The sequence below is a fragment of the Glandiceps talaboti genome, chromosome 3, assembly GCF_964340395.1.
Source record: "Glandiceps talaboti chromosome 3, keGlaTala1.1, whole genome shotgun sequence".
Classification (NCBI taxonomy): Eukaryota; Metazoa; Hemichordata; class Enteropneusta; family Spengelidae; genus Glandiceps; species Glandiceps talaboti.
Genome location: NC_135551.1, coordinates 21,119,697 through 21,135,753, shown reverse-complemented (window position 1 = coordinate 21,135,753; position 16,057 = coordinate 21,119,697). Strand labels below are relative to the sequence as shown.

The following is a 16,057-nucleotide window of genomic DNA, read 5'->3' as shown; positions in this document are numbered from 1 at the left end:
ACATACATACATACATACATACATACATACATACATACATTCATACATACATACATTCAAAATGATGCACACACACAATTTAGTTTGATTAGAAATTAGTTGGACGTCAAATTCTTACAACTTTCATATAATTGTTTCAACTTTTATTGAAATAAACAAAGAGTAACAATCGAAGATGCTTTGTTTCAAGCCATGATCTCAATATCTAACTTTTTTTTCTTTTTTCTTTTATTTTCTTTTCTTTTTCGGTATGTCATGGATTCGCCTTGACCAATTGAAGATATCCAGACGGAGAAGAAGACAGCTGCAATAGACATTCCTACATTCATTATTACCCTTGCAAACCAACACTTACATCCTTACTGATACAACAGACATTCAAACACATTACGGTCATCAACTTTACCAACAAACACTAATATCAGAGTTAATACACTTGAATGTGCAACACTCACTCATATACTCACCAACCCTTCAAACAAGCACTAACATATTTACTCCAGAAGGAGAAATCCCACTGATGGGAATTAGTTGGGTCTATTGTGAGCAATAGAATCAACTGGTCTGATTCGATCAATTGCCAAAAAAACGGCTAAGGCAGAAAATCAAAGGCAAAAACCAAAGGCAAACAAGATATTGTCAAAAGTCTAAACAAAGAAAAATATTATGGCACAAAGAATATCAAACAACCACAACAGAAACAAAACAAATGAAATAATGACAACAAACAAAAATATTTACATCATTGTCTTTATAGCAATGAGCAATTAACAATCAGTGAGGAAACATAACTAATTGCACATGTGCTGTTGTATTCCATCAAATCTCTGTAAGAACGAAACTATCAAAACTTTGCCCCTGCGGAAGGCATTCAGTTTAAATCTGGTGTAGATTGAACTCAAAGAGGCAGACTAGTTTCTGCTTCTGATGCTCAGAACAATTGTTGTCATAGTGATACTTATCAATTGTTTGTACATATATCAGCATTAAAATTCTGACATCATGGTCACTTTGACACCTTTCACAGCATAACGATATTTGATTGGCTGCAACCAAATCTAGTTGGACTGTACATGATATTTAAGCGATAAACCATGCCACCCCTGGGGATGGTATACCAAGAGGTTTTGACCAGTGAACGAAATATATGAACGAGCGATAGCGAGTGCATATATTGAGTTCACTGGTAAAACCGAGTGCTTTATCGCTCATTATATTATACCACTATATTGATGGCGCAAACCGAGAGATCTGATTGGTCTAGACATCGAACTAGCGCGTCTAAAATGAGTGATAATGCACAGTTGGCACACATCCAAATTGTGATGTTCAATGTTCGTCTACGAACGTTGCAGTCCGTGCAGAGATGGGGGCGCAAATGAGACCAGAACACGTTACGTCTTATCTTGTTTCCGATATTTTCAATATACTGGTATAATATAATAGCGATAAACCACCCCTTGGAATGGTATACCATTCGGTTTTCACCAGTGAACTCAATATATGCACTAACTATCGCTTGTGCATATATTTCGTTCACTGGTCAAAACTGAGTGGTATACCATTCCCAGGGGGTGGTTTATTGATTAATTTTTAGACGTGCTAGTTCGATGTCTAGACCAATCAGATCTCTCGATTTGTGCTATCAAATATACTGGTATAATATAATGAGCAATTTAGCATAGTCGTGGTTTAGAAGCCTGATAGGGCTAACGGCATGACTGATCTTACAGTTCATGAGTTAACCATAAGCTAGCAAAACAATGAACATATCTTCAATGTTTAAGGCTAAACAAACGTGTTGACTGGGTACAAATTACATGGGAAGGGGCCGATGGCTTTTAGGGGAGGGTCACAAGTTTTCATGCAAGTGTTATGGGTTGGATAATTATTTTGTACGCACGCTATTTTCGATCACAGATATTCCAATGACAGAGTAGGGGAGGGTCAACAGTTTTTGTGCAAGGTCTTGGGGAGGGTCAAACTTCATTCACGGACATTAAAAAACACCAACCTCTCGCCCCTCTATAATAGTATCAGTGTGCACCAGCAACAGACAAAGCCAAGAGAACACTTAGATTCATTAAAAGGAACATAACCTACAAATTGAAATACATTATCACGAAATTCTTTAACTCATTAGTCGGACCACACCTGGATGATGCACAAAGGTAAATAAAAGTGTGAATACAAAATTGAAATGACAAGATTAATATTCTAAATTGGTGATTTGTACATTCGATTTTAATGATAGTACAAAACATCCCAATTGTAGTGAATGCAATACAAATTATTAGTACGAGGGGAGGTGGTACTAAGAACTGTGATCTAGTCCCCCCCCCCCCATCAGGCACCCAGTTCTAGGATTTAGTGCCTCCCTGGGCACTAGAAACTAATTCCAAGTGTACGAAATAGTTCCTAGTGCCCCCTCCTAGATTTTTGCCTTGTATGAGTGTCTGCCATTGTTTTTTACTTTTCACGTGCAACATTTTAAAAGTTCCTGAACTTGCCCTGTGTGCCCTGGCCAAGCATTCACAAAATGTGTTTTGCTCTTGAATGCACCCAGTAAGTACAAGAATGAATGTGAAATCGATGTGAAAAATGTGATTCCTAAAACAGAAGTCACTAATTTACGTGGCGATTTTGATGGCGAATTGCTGAAAAAAAAATAACCTGACAACAACCAATTGAAAATCTACGCAAAGTATAATGACGGATTCAAATCTTTGGATCTGAATGTGAACATGAATCAGTCGATACCTGACCTGACCTGGCCTGGCCTGTAACTGCATTTTGTATCGACAGAATGGCATGAACCGAATTGCAAAATATTAGTATCCTGTATACGTGCTAAGCTATAAGCTATAATTGATTGATAGAATGCACGCTACCGTAACTGGTACACGGTTACAGTGACCATTATTAACTATTCTGTGTGCACCTCTTCCGATACGTCATGCTTCGAATTACAAATGAGATTTTTATCGCGCATGCGTATTACAAATAATTTATTATGTGAAAGAGGAGCTGCACTTCCTTATACATTTAGCCACCAAATGCATGTATCTGTCTTGAAGTACTGATCATAAAGGTAGGTTCTAGTCTTGACATGTATTGTACATTTTCAAAAATCTCTACACATGGATCACAACTGTGATATGATATGGCAAATATACTCTTAAAACGCGTGTCGTGATTTACGGTCACCAGGTAGGCTTCCTGATAGTACATTATTACATAAACATCGTAATCACATCAGATAGCGTAGACAAACTATCCTCACACGGTTAGATGAATGATGTCTCATAATTTAGTCTCTGTTAAGAATATCATGGACTAACAGTACTCAATTTGACGATGGCACACACCGTTTTACATATTACTTTCATTATGCAAATAAGATATTGACAGTCTGTTTGTAATATGCCGTCTGATAGTCGTGTTCAGTTGCAGACGGGGTAAGTCGGGACTCGATTCTGAGAACCGAGTGTCCCTCGGCCTCTAGCCCCTACTCCGTTTCTTCCCTTCTTTTCCTTCTCTTCCTTAATAATTTTCTCCGGGAACAATGTCAGAATCGAGTCCCGTACACCCTTTAGAACTTGAAGCAGGACTAACGCTAGCCTGGATGCCAACGTTGTCTCAACGTGGTCTCTAACCACAAGATCTGAAAGACTCGATGAAGGAGAGCACTAGACTGGACTAATACCATTTTACTTTTCATCCTGAAATATATTGCTACTCTAGACCAGTGTCTACTCATTGGAGGCCGTACAAATCATGCAATATGCTAATGAGTCTAACTGTAGAAATCGCTAACCCTTCCCTAACCGGTCCAGTGTTCTAGATTTGAGCCGTCGAGATTTATCGCCAAACATGCCCAATCTGTATTTGTATATCTATTCATATCAGACTGGTGTGTCTACTTCATGAAATACAGAGACACGTCCACCAAGTGATATCCTGTAAATAAGTAACGGACAGGTCGGTCGCTCATTGATAGCAAAGTAGATGATGACCTAGTTTAAACGCTATCAACAGGCTAACCCTTGTCTGATTTCTATTTCATCACATATTCGATTTTCCAGTTCCAATATGCATTTCGCGATAGGACGTTACATTTAGTCTTGTTTTGTCTTTATAACGTTTGAAATAACATTTTCATCAGGAAATGATTTTTATAGAACAAAGACTATAGCATTACCAACAATGATAGTGAGGGATTTTACGGGTGAACTCAGGGTCAGGTGATACCCATACCCCGCTCAGTAGCGCGTACGCGTGCAAACCCATTGGCGAGTACACAATACATGGCATTATATGAATAGCGATGTTGCTAATTGGGTATAGTTGGTTTATTGTTCAAAGTAAACAGATTTGTTCACTAGTATGCAAATAACATAAAAAATATTACTTTTGGTTAAAAAACTTAAACTCATAAATTACCATGCAGATTGCATTGGGCTGACATTTGGTGAGTATGTCACTAATAATGTCTTGTTATAAATTTGTTCGAGTCAAAATGATCTGCAAATAGATATGCAAAGTAGGTGGACAAAAAATTGATTTTTGGTAAAAAAAAATTCCAAAAGTTTCACATATTATTTTAAAATTTAGTTTGGAGGTCACTAGTATTGTCATATTGTTGATTTGCTGGTCAAATTGATCCGCATAGTGATACGCAAATTAGATCAGAAAAATGTTGCTTTTGGTAAAAAATTATAAGCTCAAAATCTACTGGGCATATACAAATACAGCCCAAGTGCAAGTTATATAGTTCTATTGATGACATGACATCAGGAAACCTTGTATGGGTTAATTCGCACTTAGGTCTCAATGAAACCTTAGGCACATTCTTTTCAATGGCTCAAGGATTATCATGCTTGAGATTTCCTGAACACTCTTTTTAGCACAACTGAACTTTACGTGCTAGGTTCAATACATGTTCATGATGCTATAGCCCTGAAAGAATATCTTGTCCGTCTGTTTGTCTGTTTGTCTATCTTTGAGTGGCTTAAGGTCACAAACAACTGGCAAGACTATTTTGATACTTGGTAGGGATGTTAATTCCAGTACCTAGTGTGTGTGTGTATATATATATATATATATATATATATATATATATATATATATATATATATATATATATATATATATATATATATATATATATATATATATATATATATATATATATATATATATATATATATATATATATACACACACACAAAATACACAAGTTATGGTACGGAGACGTTACTCAGAGTTTCACGCTTGAATGCGATCTTCGGACGACTACGATCGCATTCAAGCGTGAAACTCTGAGTAACGTCTCCGTACCATAACTTGTGTACTTTGTGTAATACAGCTCTACTTCTCAGTATTGAGCGCTTATCCTTCAGTTTATGACTTACCTCTTACACTGAATTAGTATATATATATTACGCTCTGCCACTGTGGTATAGAGCACAGAGTGATACTCACCGAGTTATATATATATATATATATATATATATATATATATATATATATATATATATATATATATATATATATATATATATATATATATCCCTAGCAACAAGCCTTAGCCCATAGCAACAGCCAAATGGTGTTTCATATTGCAAAAGTAACAACAGGAATGGGTAGGTAAATGAATAAGCATTTAAAAGGGATGTGAATATGCCTAGCAAAAGCCAAATGCCAAAAATAACAACTTTGACAAACAAGCGAATAAATATGATAAAAAGATTGTAAATATGCCTAGCAACAAGACCACGCCCATAGCAACAATCAACCAATAGTGCATATTGTATGGGTAACGAACATGGATTGGCATGTTTGTCCATATTTTCGAATATCACAAGTTTTACAGTTGTGCCACAACAACATTGGTGCTTTATACAAAACATGACCCTCCCCATGTTCAAATAAAAACCGTAGTCTATGATTATAAAGCTGTCAGAAACCAAAGGGACCAGAGTCTGAGACTCAATGGTAAGGATTCTATCCCAACGATGCCACCAAAATGATAATTTGGGATGACATTGTTTATTTCCCGTTACAAAGGTCTTTCACATGCATTATCATCGTATCTAAATGTATGGTATATAAAGTGATGATTAACTTTGTCATTACACACAGATGGCGGTAAATCAGCCTTTACTGGTAGGGATGCCTTCGGATCCCCGGGAAAGGCAAGACTGGTGCCGGGAAAGGCTACATGACAGACGACAGTGGTGTCTCAGAAGTCAGAACATACAGATAATCAGTACACTGAAGAAACCAAAGAGAAAAAGGCAATATCATGGCGACACAAAGACTTCACAAAACACATCATTCCGGATGTTGAAACCCAAATTTCAAGGAAAGGGTAAGCAAGAATATTTATTCTGAGTGGGTATGATGTAATTTGAGTTATTTGATTTAATTTAAGGTTATGTGTGTATGTATGTATGTATGTATGTATGTATGTATGTATGTATGTATGTATGTATGTATGTATGTATGTATGTATGTATGTGTTAATGTATGTGTTAATGTATGTATGTATGTATGTATGTATGTATGTATGTATGTATGTATGTATGTGTGTGTGTGTGTACGTACGTACGTGTGTGTGTATGTATGTATGTATGTATGTATGTATGTATGTATGTATGCATGTATGCATGTATGTATGTATGTATGTATGTATGTATGTATGTATGTATGTATGTATGTATGCATGAATGTATATGCGTGTATGTATATGTGATTACCTATATAGTTCTGAAATGTATGCTTCTAAAACCCCAAATTGAAATGAAAATTGAAAAAGAAATGTAGAAACCTGTATTTTAGTTCTTGACACATAGAGTGATCAGCCTAAGGAATTGTGGTTTAAGTTGATTACTTACAGCAAATGTCTTTCAGGAAAAAAGATGCATTTTTGTCTTCTGATCATTCTGCTATTCCCCTAGGTACGTTAACAACCCCGGCTAAGTCACGATCTCTTCAATTATTCATATTCTCTGATTTCATCACTACTGGAAAAAAAACACCTGTCGTTTTAAGTGTTAGTGTTGGAGCAACAGTGACTAGCGTCAAAAAGATGTTTCGGAAGGAAAAGGGCATGTCGTCGATAAGAAACCTTTACATCACTACATCAAAGGGTTTCAAGGTAGGTACAGCATTACTGGTATGGTTACCTTCCCTAATGAAAGGTTAATTATTAATTTTAGGTTATTAGGTAATATCTTAAAGAATGCAAGCTAAAACGTTTGTAATGTGGACAGTGGTAGATTCATTGGTGCTAACAAAATGCATGTCCTCTAAAACCTGCTAAATGTATGTAATTCATAATTTAATGACTCAGAGTCATTTGCATAATTACATAATATTCGAATCAACCACTTATGAGATATTGCTTAATTGCTATAATTCAAGTTTATGTGAATTAGTAAACATTAATTTACTAAAAAAGCTAATCTACTCTAGCTACTTTCTAAACGGATGTATGTAAGAAATGTCATATTGATTACATAGACACACCAACCGACAGACCGACCGACCGACAGACAGACAGACAGACAGACAGACAGACAGACAGACAGACAGACAGAGACATTGAGAGCGAGAGACAGCGAGATAAAGACAGACTGAAAGACGCCCTGTCATAACCCCTCTCCCCAAAATGTGAAAGGTGTTGTAAACTAAATTCAAAGTAGCTGCATATAAAAATACCAAATATTGATGCAGGACTGAATTAGAGACTCGGTCGATTAAAGGACGATGCCCATATGAATCAAAGAAACAAAGCAACATTTTTGGTTTTTATCCTTATGTAATCAACTGATGTAGCGCTGCCTCTGGCGTCTTTGGTTCAATTTGCCCTAGTGTAGACCAATCCATTCTGTTGTGAACATTTGATGATTTTACTAAAGATAAGATCATGTAGTAAAGGCAATGTTACAATTTGTCACGCATTTCTGAAAAGATACAGTCACATCAACAATTGTCATGACTAAGTTAAGCTTTTAGCTAATACAATTTTAAATACAAACCTTGAACCATCTATTGCAGTTATGTGATGCCTTGACAATGGAAGATCATGGCATTGAAAACGATGCTAATTTATACATGAAAAGTACGGATAGCTGTCTCAAGGGAGGTGCAGACACAGGAGGTATGAATCTGGACATACTATTTTGCTACAAGCTCAGACACTCCCTCATCCATACAATTCCTAAATAGAAGAAAGCCAAAGAGAACTAACAAAGCTTAAACTATTCCGAAGTGCTCATTTACAGAAGTGACTGACTTAGTACTACTAATCTACACGAAATATGGTCTGAGACCCTTAAAGCTCAAATTCGTCCAACAGGGGTTAGTACCGTCCACTTATTATCAAATGACAACAAAAGACCACATAGTAGATGGCTGTTATTATATCAGTCAAAATGCAACCAAGTTCATTTCAATACCAATTTACCTTTCTTGATCATTTATCTATTATCATATAGTTTTTCTAAAGTTTAATGGTCTACTCATGGTCGGGGACTGAAGTTCAAAATGAAATTATGGAATATAATAATTGTTTTCCTCAGAGCCAAAGAAGATTAAGACGAGGAAGAAAGGAAAACGAGAAGACCTTGATACAGAAGCGAGGGGGTGGAGTAAGGAAGACGTACGGCGGTGGCTCACGCGCACTGGGCTTGACAAAAAATATGTAGACAGGTTGTTTGATGAAGAAGTCGACGGCGAAACGTTGTTGCTTTACACTAAAGAAGACCTAGCGAAGGATTTTGAAATCAAAATAGGTCCCTCAATGAAACTCCAAAATGATTTAGAACAAGTACGAGACTTAATACCGTCCTCGAAAAGGGAAAGTGCAACGGTATCACTACCAGTCGATATTGATACTTGGACAATTGATCACGTCGAAAAATGGTTATCATCACTAACTCTTGAAAGAAAATACATCAGAAAAATCAAGGAGGAAGAAGTGAATGGCTCTGTATTAAAACTATTTAATCCTAAAAAAATTGTTGAGCTTGAAAACGAATTTGACATGAGAAAGGGACCCCTACGAAAACTTCTTTATCATGTGCAAGCTCTCGTAAATGATGACAACACTGGCATTGATGATGATAAACCTGCTGAGTCCTCACAAAAGTCCAACACTTCCAATACATTATCCACATATGAACTTACAACTTCGCCTCTAAAACTTCGTGCAGTATCAAATGAAAGAGGGGCAGAGTCCTTACTACCCTCTGAGAAATCGAGTGATAATCCGAGGAGAGATGACCGAAATAATGACCAGGCAATTACAGTAACTCAACGAGTCTGCCAAGAAAACGAAATCGACCGAAAAATGGAGGGTTGTAGCATGGACAACTCAGGACAGGAACCCCTACCACTTGACAAATCAATGAAAGAGTATGTAATGCTGCTACGCAAAAATGCATTCCTTGATATATCACAAGTACAAAGCAAAACTGGCAATGTCTGTAGTTTGCATCTGCTCTATAGTAAGTGGGGAAAGGAAGAAAACATTTTGGAACGTCAATTTTCTTTCATCATCCTAAAAATGGGAGAAGAATTAAACAAAATACAGATAGTGGCATTGTGGGAACAAATACAACGTAATGTTAAACATTTGATAACATTCTTGCCGGACAAGGAAAAGGCACTGTTTGATCTTAACGCTCCAAGTAAAAAGGGTGCAGTTTTATTAGCAAATAACAAGCAAGAAGTAACATTAAGGAGCAAGGGGTTAAAGTCATGTCTAATAACGCAGAAGAATTTGACAACAATAGCAAAACACACAATCAATATTGTTATTGTAGACAATGGTATGGTTACTGCCAAAGGACAATGCTATAAAGCCTACATAGGAAACAACAGTTATCCACAGCTGCTTTTCGATGAGAGTTGTCCCTTCGTTGCATCATTTGATCCATGTAATGCCAAGAAGATAAATTTTCAAACGGCTGAAGAATTTCGTAAAAAGAAACGAGGTCATGCATCTGAGACGAAGACTATCAAGATAGAAGGGGAATTGGGTCAGAATCAAGAAGGACCAAGAAAAAAAACTGAAGAATTCGTGATGCATTCCATAAAACCAACTGATGACAAAACAGGCTCGCCAGGACCAGAGCCAGCAGATACAATATCCGCCCCTAACCCTGGGGATTTCGATAAAGGATACCAATCGCAACTGCCTATCGACAGGGAAAAACCTGTTATTACTAACCCAAATAGCAATAAGAGTAGATTTAGACCTGCATCTGATGATGAAATCTTGCGACAAAGACCAAGACTGTTCGACAGAGAGATAGAAAGCTGCACATATGTATATAGAAGAGTATTGGATGTGATTGAAACTGGTCCGAAAGACTTAATGCAACCAGTCCATGAATACAAACAATTTACTGACTATGGAAAATATGAGCGAATATATCGTTCCTTCAAGTTTACACGTGAGACGCTGAGATTTGCCTGCGCGTGCCTCAATGACAGGTCTAACGGCACCATTCATTTTGGAATTGCTGACAATAAATCTGGACATTATGTTCACGGTGAAATTTTGGGATTTGAAGTTGCGGATAAAACAGAGTATGAAGAGGATTTGAACAATAGCATTACAAGGGGATTTGAAAAGCGAGAAATTGTTGATATTGTCCGAAAATGTGTTCGCCCCCCAAGATTTATACCTGTTACTAATTTTGGGAGTAAGAAAAAAAAGTACGCCATCGAGGTTGACATTGTCCCACACAGTACTTACTGTGCTAACAATGCATTCTTTGTGAAACTCCCAAGAGATCCCACAGAACAGAAAAATCAAAAGAGAAATTTGGAGCAAGCTGCCCTTTATAGACGCATTGGTTCCTCATCAGTGAAAATAGAGGGTCAAGAAATGCAAGACTTTATTCGCAGCCATCTTAGTGGTTTGGTCGTGAGAAGAAAAGAAGCAGATGCACAAACAAGCTCAGCCTATGGAGATTTGTCAGTCAGGAAAGATAATCTGGCAAAGAAACTCACTTGGCTGCTATGTACTGGCCAATCAACATTGGATTCATCCTTTTACCCGATCCTGATCATTAACCAACCACATTCACGTGACATAATTTGGACACAAATGAGATTCATAATTGAAATCGACTGGGTTGCTATTTTTGACTTTGATGCAGACTCACAGAAAGATGGTGTCTGTGCTATGTATTCAGAGCATAAAATACCGAATATACAGGATCCTGACATGTATCTTAACATAAAAGATACTTGTACCTTTCGGGATGACATAGACTTTCCAGAGAAAACTAGTTGGATATTTGCCAACGGTCGATCAAAATTGGACCATAAAGCCCTAAATCGAGTAGAGTGGAACATGGACATTAGTAGAAGTAGAGGAGTCAAAGAAGCCATACGGTTCTTCGCAAATGAAGATGTAATTCCAAAGAGACGTGCTATTGTTGTATTTCTATTGTTATCCCAAGACTATGATGTCATGTTGGAGGTGTTCAGTGAATTTTCAACTTATTTCACACCAGAGAGATTGATGTGCATTGCAGAAGATGATTACTGCTTCAGTGGGTGGGCAAAAGAAATTGTTGACAAAACTTGCACAAGAGAAGTTCTCCAAAGTAGAAGCGTTGTTGGTATGCCTCTACAACATGTAAATGAAACCATTCTTCTCATGAAAGGCATACAGCAAGACACCAAGTGCACAATTCCTAGCTCTACAGGGGCACCAGTAACTTTACCACAGCGTGACAAGAACACACTCCGCGATCTCGAAATATTAAGTATAAATGAATGTGAAGAAGAGGCAAAAGGTATGACCTATCGTGAACGCATTAACTTTCAAAGAGGAAAGGAATTGTTATTCTATCAAGGACACAGTGTAGAGTGGTGGAACCTTTGGGCTACAGACCATTCATTTAATCACGTTTTAAAGAGGGATAAACACGACGAGCTAAAAAAACACATTCATGATGCATTAAACCTAGTAAGTTCAGAAGAAATAAGACGTGTTTCAAAAGTCTTCCTTTTTCATCAGCCTGGTGCTGGTGGAACAACAATGGCTAGACACATACTGTGGGAATTTAAGAAATATTATCGATGTGTTGTCATTAATCGAGTGACGTCAGATACAGCAAACCAGCTGTTGAAATTATGGTCATACAAAGAATGGACCCAAGATTGCAAACCAATTCTTGCATGCGTTGAGGAGTTAGATGAAATGGTGTTTCGAGAGTTACAAATAAGAATAGACGAGACCTGGGTAAAGAAGGGTTATGTGAATCTAAGCAACAAACCCGTGTGTATTCTCCTTCACTGTAAACGTTATATTTCAAACGACCCATCAAAGAAAAATCAACATCACTTTGAAAGTGTTACTCTTGAACATGCTTTAACAGAAGGTGAGCGTTTATGGTTTGTGCGGAAGTTGGATGAGTTAAATGATAAAAGTGAAGATTTGGAAGAATTCGACCCAAGGCATTTGATATCTTTCATGATCCTGAAGGAAAATTTTAATCATGAATACGTGGAAAGTGTCGTCACAAGTATAATAAAAGAAGTGGTCAAAGGAAGTCCAGAAAGCCGTCTCCTGAAATATGTAGCTCTGTTAAATACATATGTGTTTGAATCTTCCTTAGCAGTAGCCTGCTGTGATGCCCTAATGGGTTTTAGCCACTTCACACCAAATAAGAACGTTAGGAAAGAAGGACAGTACATAGAGTTCTTGTTGAGCCCTCCTACGAAATTATTATTAATTGAAATGCAGAAAGTATCCTTAGGAAGTGTAAAAGCTTTCAAAATCGTACACCCTCTCGTTGCTAAAGAGGTCCTCAAACAAATGATGTTATGGGAATCTCAGAGTCTTGGAGCTGCAACTCTTGAGTACTTAGAATCTGAATTGTTCAAAACTAGTTCTCATGCAAAGGAAGACTTGGGGCGGATGACAACAGAAATGCTGAAAAGGCGCAAAAAGTATGAATATGGAGATGATTGTGAGACAAAATTTTCTCCCTTGATTGAGGAAATGGTGAAAACCGGCCATGAAGATGAAGCTACAAAGGTTTTACTTTATGGCATGCAGTTATTTAAAGATGATGCAATGATGACCCAGCAAGTTGCACGTCTGTATCTCCATAGAAAAGAGTTTGAGGAAGCAAAGAAATTTGCCGAAAAGGCTGTAAAAATAAAACCAGGTAACTCTTATCTCCTAGACACTCTTGGCGAAATTTACAAAGAGCAAATGAATAGTGACTATGAGCATGTGAAAATAAAACAAACTAAGTTAGATCCATCGGAGGCGATAAATGGAATACATTTAGGATTTCGTGCTATAGAGGTATTTGAAGAGTCACAACGAGCAGCCATGCATGAAAGATATACACAAAATACTGTGGGTTACATCAAAGAAGTAGAGACGTGCTTCCGACTTATGGAAATACTTCTATGTGTGGAACCTTTTCGGAAACCGTTGGCTGGCATGGAGCTACTACACAAGTACTTGGTCAAAGAAGAGTTCACCCCAGAGCCTGTAGCAATGCCATGGGCTCAGTATCATAAGAAGTTTAAATCGTTAAGGATAAGTATTGAAAAAGCAATCGAGTGGATGACAGATTATTGTACTGTGTATAAAGAAGACTATTTCTTCGAACATTCGTATTTTCAGAGAATGAAAACGAAGTTGTATGAATTTAATAGTAAGTATGCACACTATTTTGGTGAGAAAACAAACGAAATGCCAACTGACATACGTGAACCATCAAACGCCAATGAGTGGCGAAGACTTCGTGTATCAGCCCTTGGATGTAACAGATTCCGAAATATATTCGCTATGGTTCAAGATTTCAAGAAAGGAAAAACAGGTTTCGTTAAAGAACATGTTTGTAATATATTTCTTGCCGCAAAAAAGCTTCTCATGGAAAATGAACCCCGGAATGCCTTCGATCTGCACTGCCTGATTTCCTTAAATCTAGCTTTGAGCAACCTTGATAAGAACCAGAAAGGTGTTACATCAATCGATCGAGTCTATGATATGACAAAACTTTATATTCAGATTACACACAGTGATAGCCTGTATCCATACTATTTTCTGTCGATGTTGATGTGGCCAAGAGAAAATAGTAACCTTCCATATGACGCAAGTATTCTTGACGACGCAATACAAAATCTCAAATCGATGTTTGGATCAAAGCAAAAAGATAGACCTGAAGGGGGACAGCTTGGAAAGAACAAGAGAATACCTATTACGCAATGTCGTCTCAAGCCAACGACACTGTTTTTCCTGGGTAAAGAGAGTGGACTTCGTGCATTTATTCACACAAGCGATCTACAGTTAAGTGGCGGTGGTAACCTAGAATTCAAAGGTGATCGATTTTGGGAGTCAGCACGTGTACGAACCCGATTAAAACGCTTAAGGGGTGTTGTGTGGTCTCATAACCAAATTCGAGCTTGTGATGTTTTGAATGAAGATAAGGCAACAATCGAAATTCTCACCTCTATCCCATTTAAGTCCGTTTCCAGTCGAGAGACAGTTAGTTTCTATTTGGGATTTAGCTTGTCAGGTCCTGTGGCTTATCATATCAGCACCAGACTAGATTCAGAGGAGTTTGACGACGACATTCAGGAATTACTTCCCGTACCAAACGGTCAAGCAGTAATAGTGGAATCGCCTTCAAAAGACGCCAACGAATATTTGGAATACAGGAGTAAACATAGTAAGCTGACCAGAGATCTTACACGCATAGGGGAGTTGAGAAAATTGAAGAAATCGGGTTGCAAACTGGAAAAAAATCAGGTAATTTTGTACTTTAATTCTTTTTGTACGTACGTGTACAGTGGTGTTGCATTCTATCAAATAGAAACGCGCTCGTCGACGTTCATAATATTCTGGATCCAATTGTTAGTTTGGTATCAAAATTATGAGATATGTAAGATGGTTTACCGTTCTAAATGTCACACTTGTTTCATTTTCATTCTTTTGGTCATTATAAACACAAATATACTGATGTTTGTACACTTTCTATATAACATTTTATCAAGAAACGCCATTGGGTAGATAGATGTCTTTTTTGGCTAGAGAACTACTTCAGTTTGCCATCCTTGTAATACTGAAAACACGCGCAAAGATTTAATTTCCATATAACAATATCCTATTTTGCTACAGATCGAAAAAATGGAAAAAGAAAGAGAAATCCGCCAATTGCTCTCAAACCTTGAGGAAGAATATGAGATGGAAATGAAAACGAATCCGGACTTCCTTACAGATTACTACTAGCCTAGCTGTTACATGGAACACAATATTCTGCAGTGACATTTGGTAAGTATATAATCTTTTCATGAAATGTTCTAAACTAATGTAATTGCCCGATTTAAATACAATGTAAAATGACTGAACATCTGGAATAGTTTAAAATGATAGGAAATAAAAGGTAGTGATTTGTGTACAATGTTTAAATAAATTTACATGAGGTAGATTCATTTTCAAAATCATACTTCTTTCGTGTCACGAGAACATCAAATTGACGATATTGAAACACATGTGAATACGATATATTACAAAGTAAAAACGTATCTTTAAGTCGAAATCGTTTCTATCATAACCTCGAGCTCTTTTTTGCAGACGCCTTGATACTGATTCCTGTGTTGGAAGTGACACCAGATTGAAAGTGTGGACGTCAGTTCCTGCTCTCTGAATTGGTCTCATTGGTAGCCATGGATTCAGAAGAACAATGCATGAAGTCGACAGATAATCAATCTCATCGCCTTAAACCACAACCTCTTTTACGGTACCACCAAAGAGGTTATTTCGCAGTGTCGCGGAAAGTTAGTTCTGGTTTGCAAGGTTCAATCCATTTAGTGTTAGTGGCATATTGATGAATATCACCTATGTGTGAAGTGTTTCCAAACTATACCCACATAGACTCTAGTTTACATGTATGTTCATATATACTGTTACAGTCTCAACTGTAATATATTAACGAGTATAGATTTTGCATTTTTGTAGACCTGACTTGCCGTTTATCAATTCATTTATGAATTCGATCGTTCACGG

General features: G+C 37.2%; 1 protein-coding gene across 1 annotated transcript; it reads left to right on the top strand.

The window, feature by feature from the left end:
• Nucleotides 1-6,174: 6,174 nt before the first annotated feature.
• LOC144433194 (sterile alpha motif domain-containing protein 9-like) lies at nucleotides 6,175-15,689 on the top strand. The gene is made up of 6 exons (XM_078121502.1): nucleotides 6,175-6,373; nucleotides 6,963-7,162; nucleotides 8,065-8,167; nucleotides 8,589-14,800; nucleotides 15,170-15,322; nucleotides 15,626-15,689. The coding sequence occupies exons 1-5, from the start codon at nucleotides 6,175-6,177 to the stop codon at nucleotides 15,278-15,280; spliced, it is 6,825 nt and encodes a 2,274-aa protein (XP_077977628.1). The 3' UTR covers nucleotides 15,281-15,322; nucleotides 15,626-15,689.
• The last annotated feature ends 368 nt before the right edge of the window (nucleotides 15,690-16,057 follow it).

Coding starts and splice junctions, on each gene's coding strand:
- LOC144433194 (XM_078121502.1), top strand. CDS start 6,175: ATGCCTTCGGATCCCCGGGAAAGGCAAGACTGGTGCCGGGAAAGGCTA. Junction 8,168..8,588: donor GGGAGGTGCAGACACAGGAG/GTATGAATCTGG, acceptor TGTTTTCCTCAG/AGCCAAAGAAGATTAAGACG. Junction 14,801..15,169: donor GCAAACTGGAAAAAAATCAG/GTAATTTTGTAC, acceptor ATTTTGCTACAG/ATCGAAAAAATGGAAAAAGA.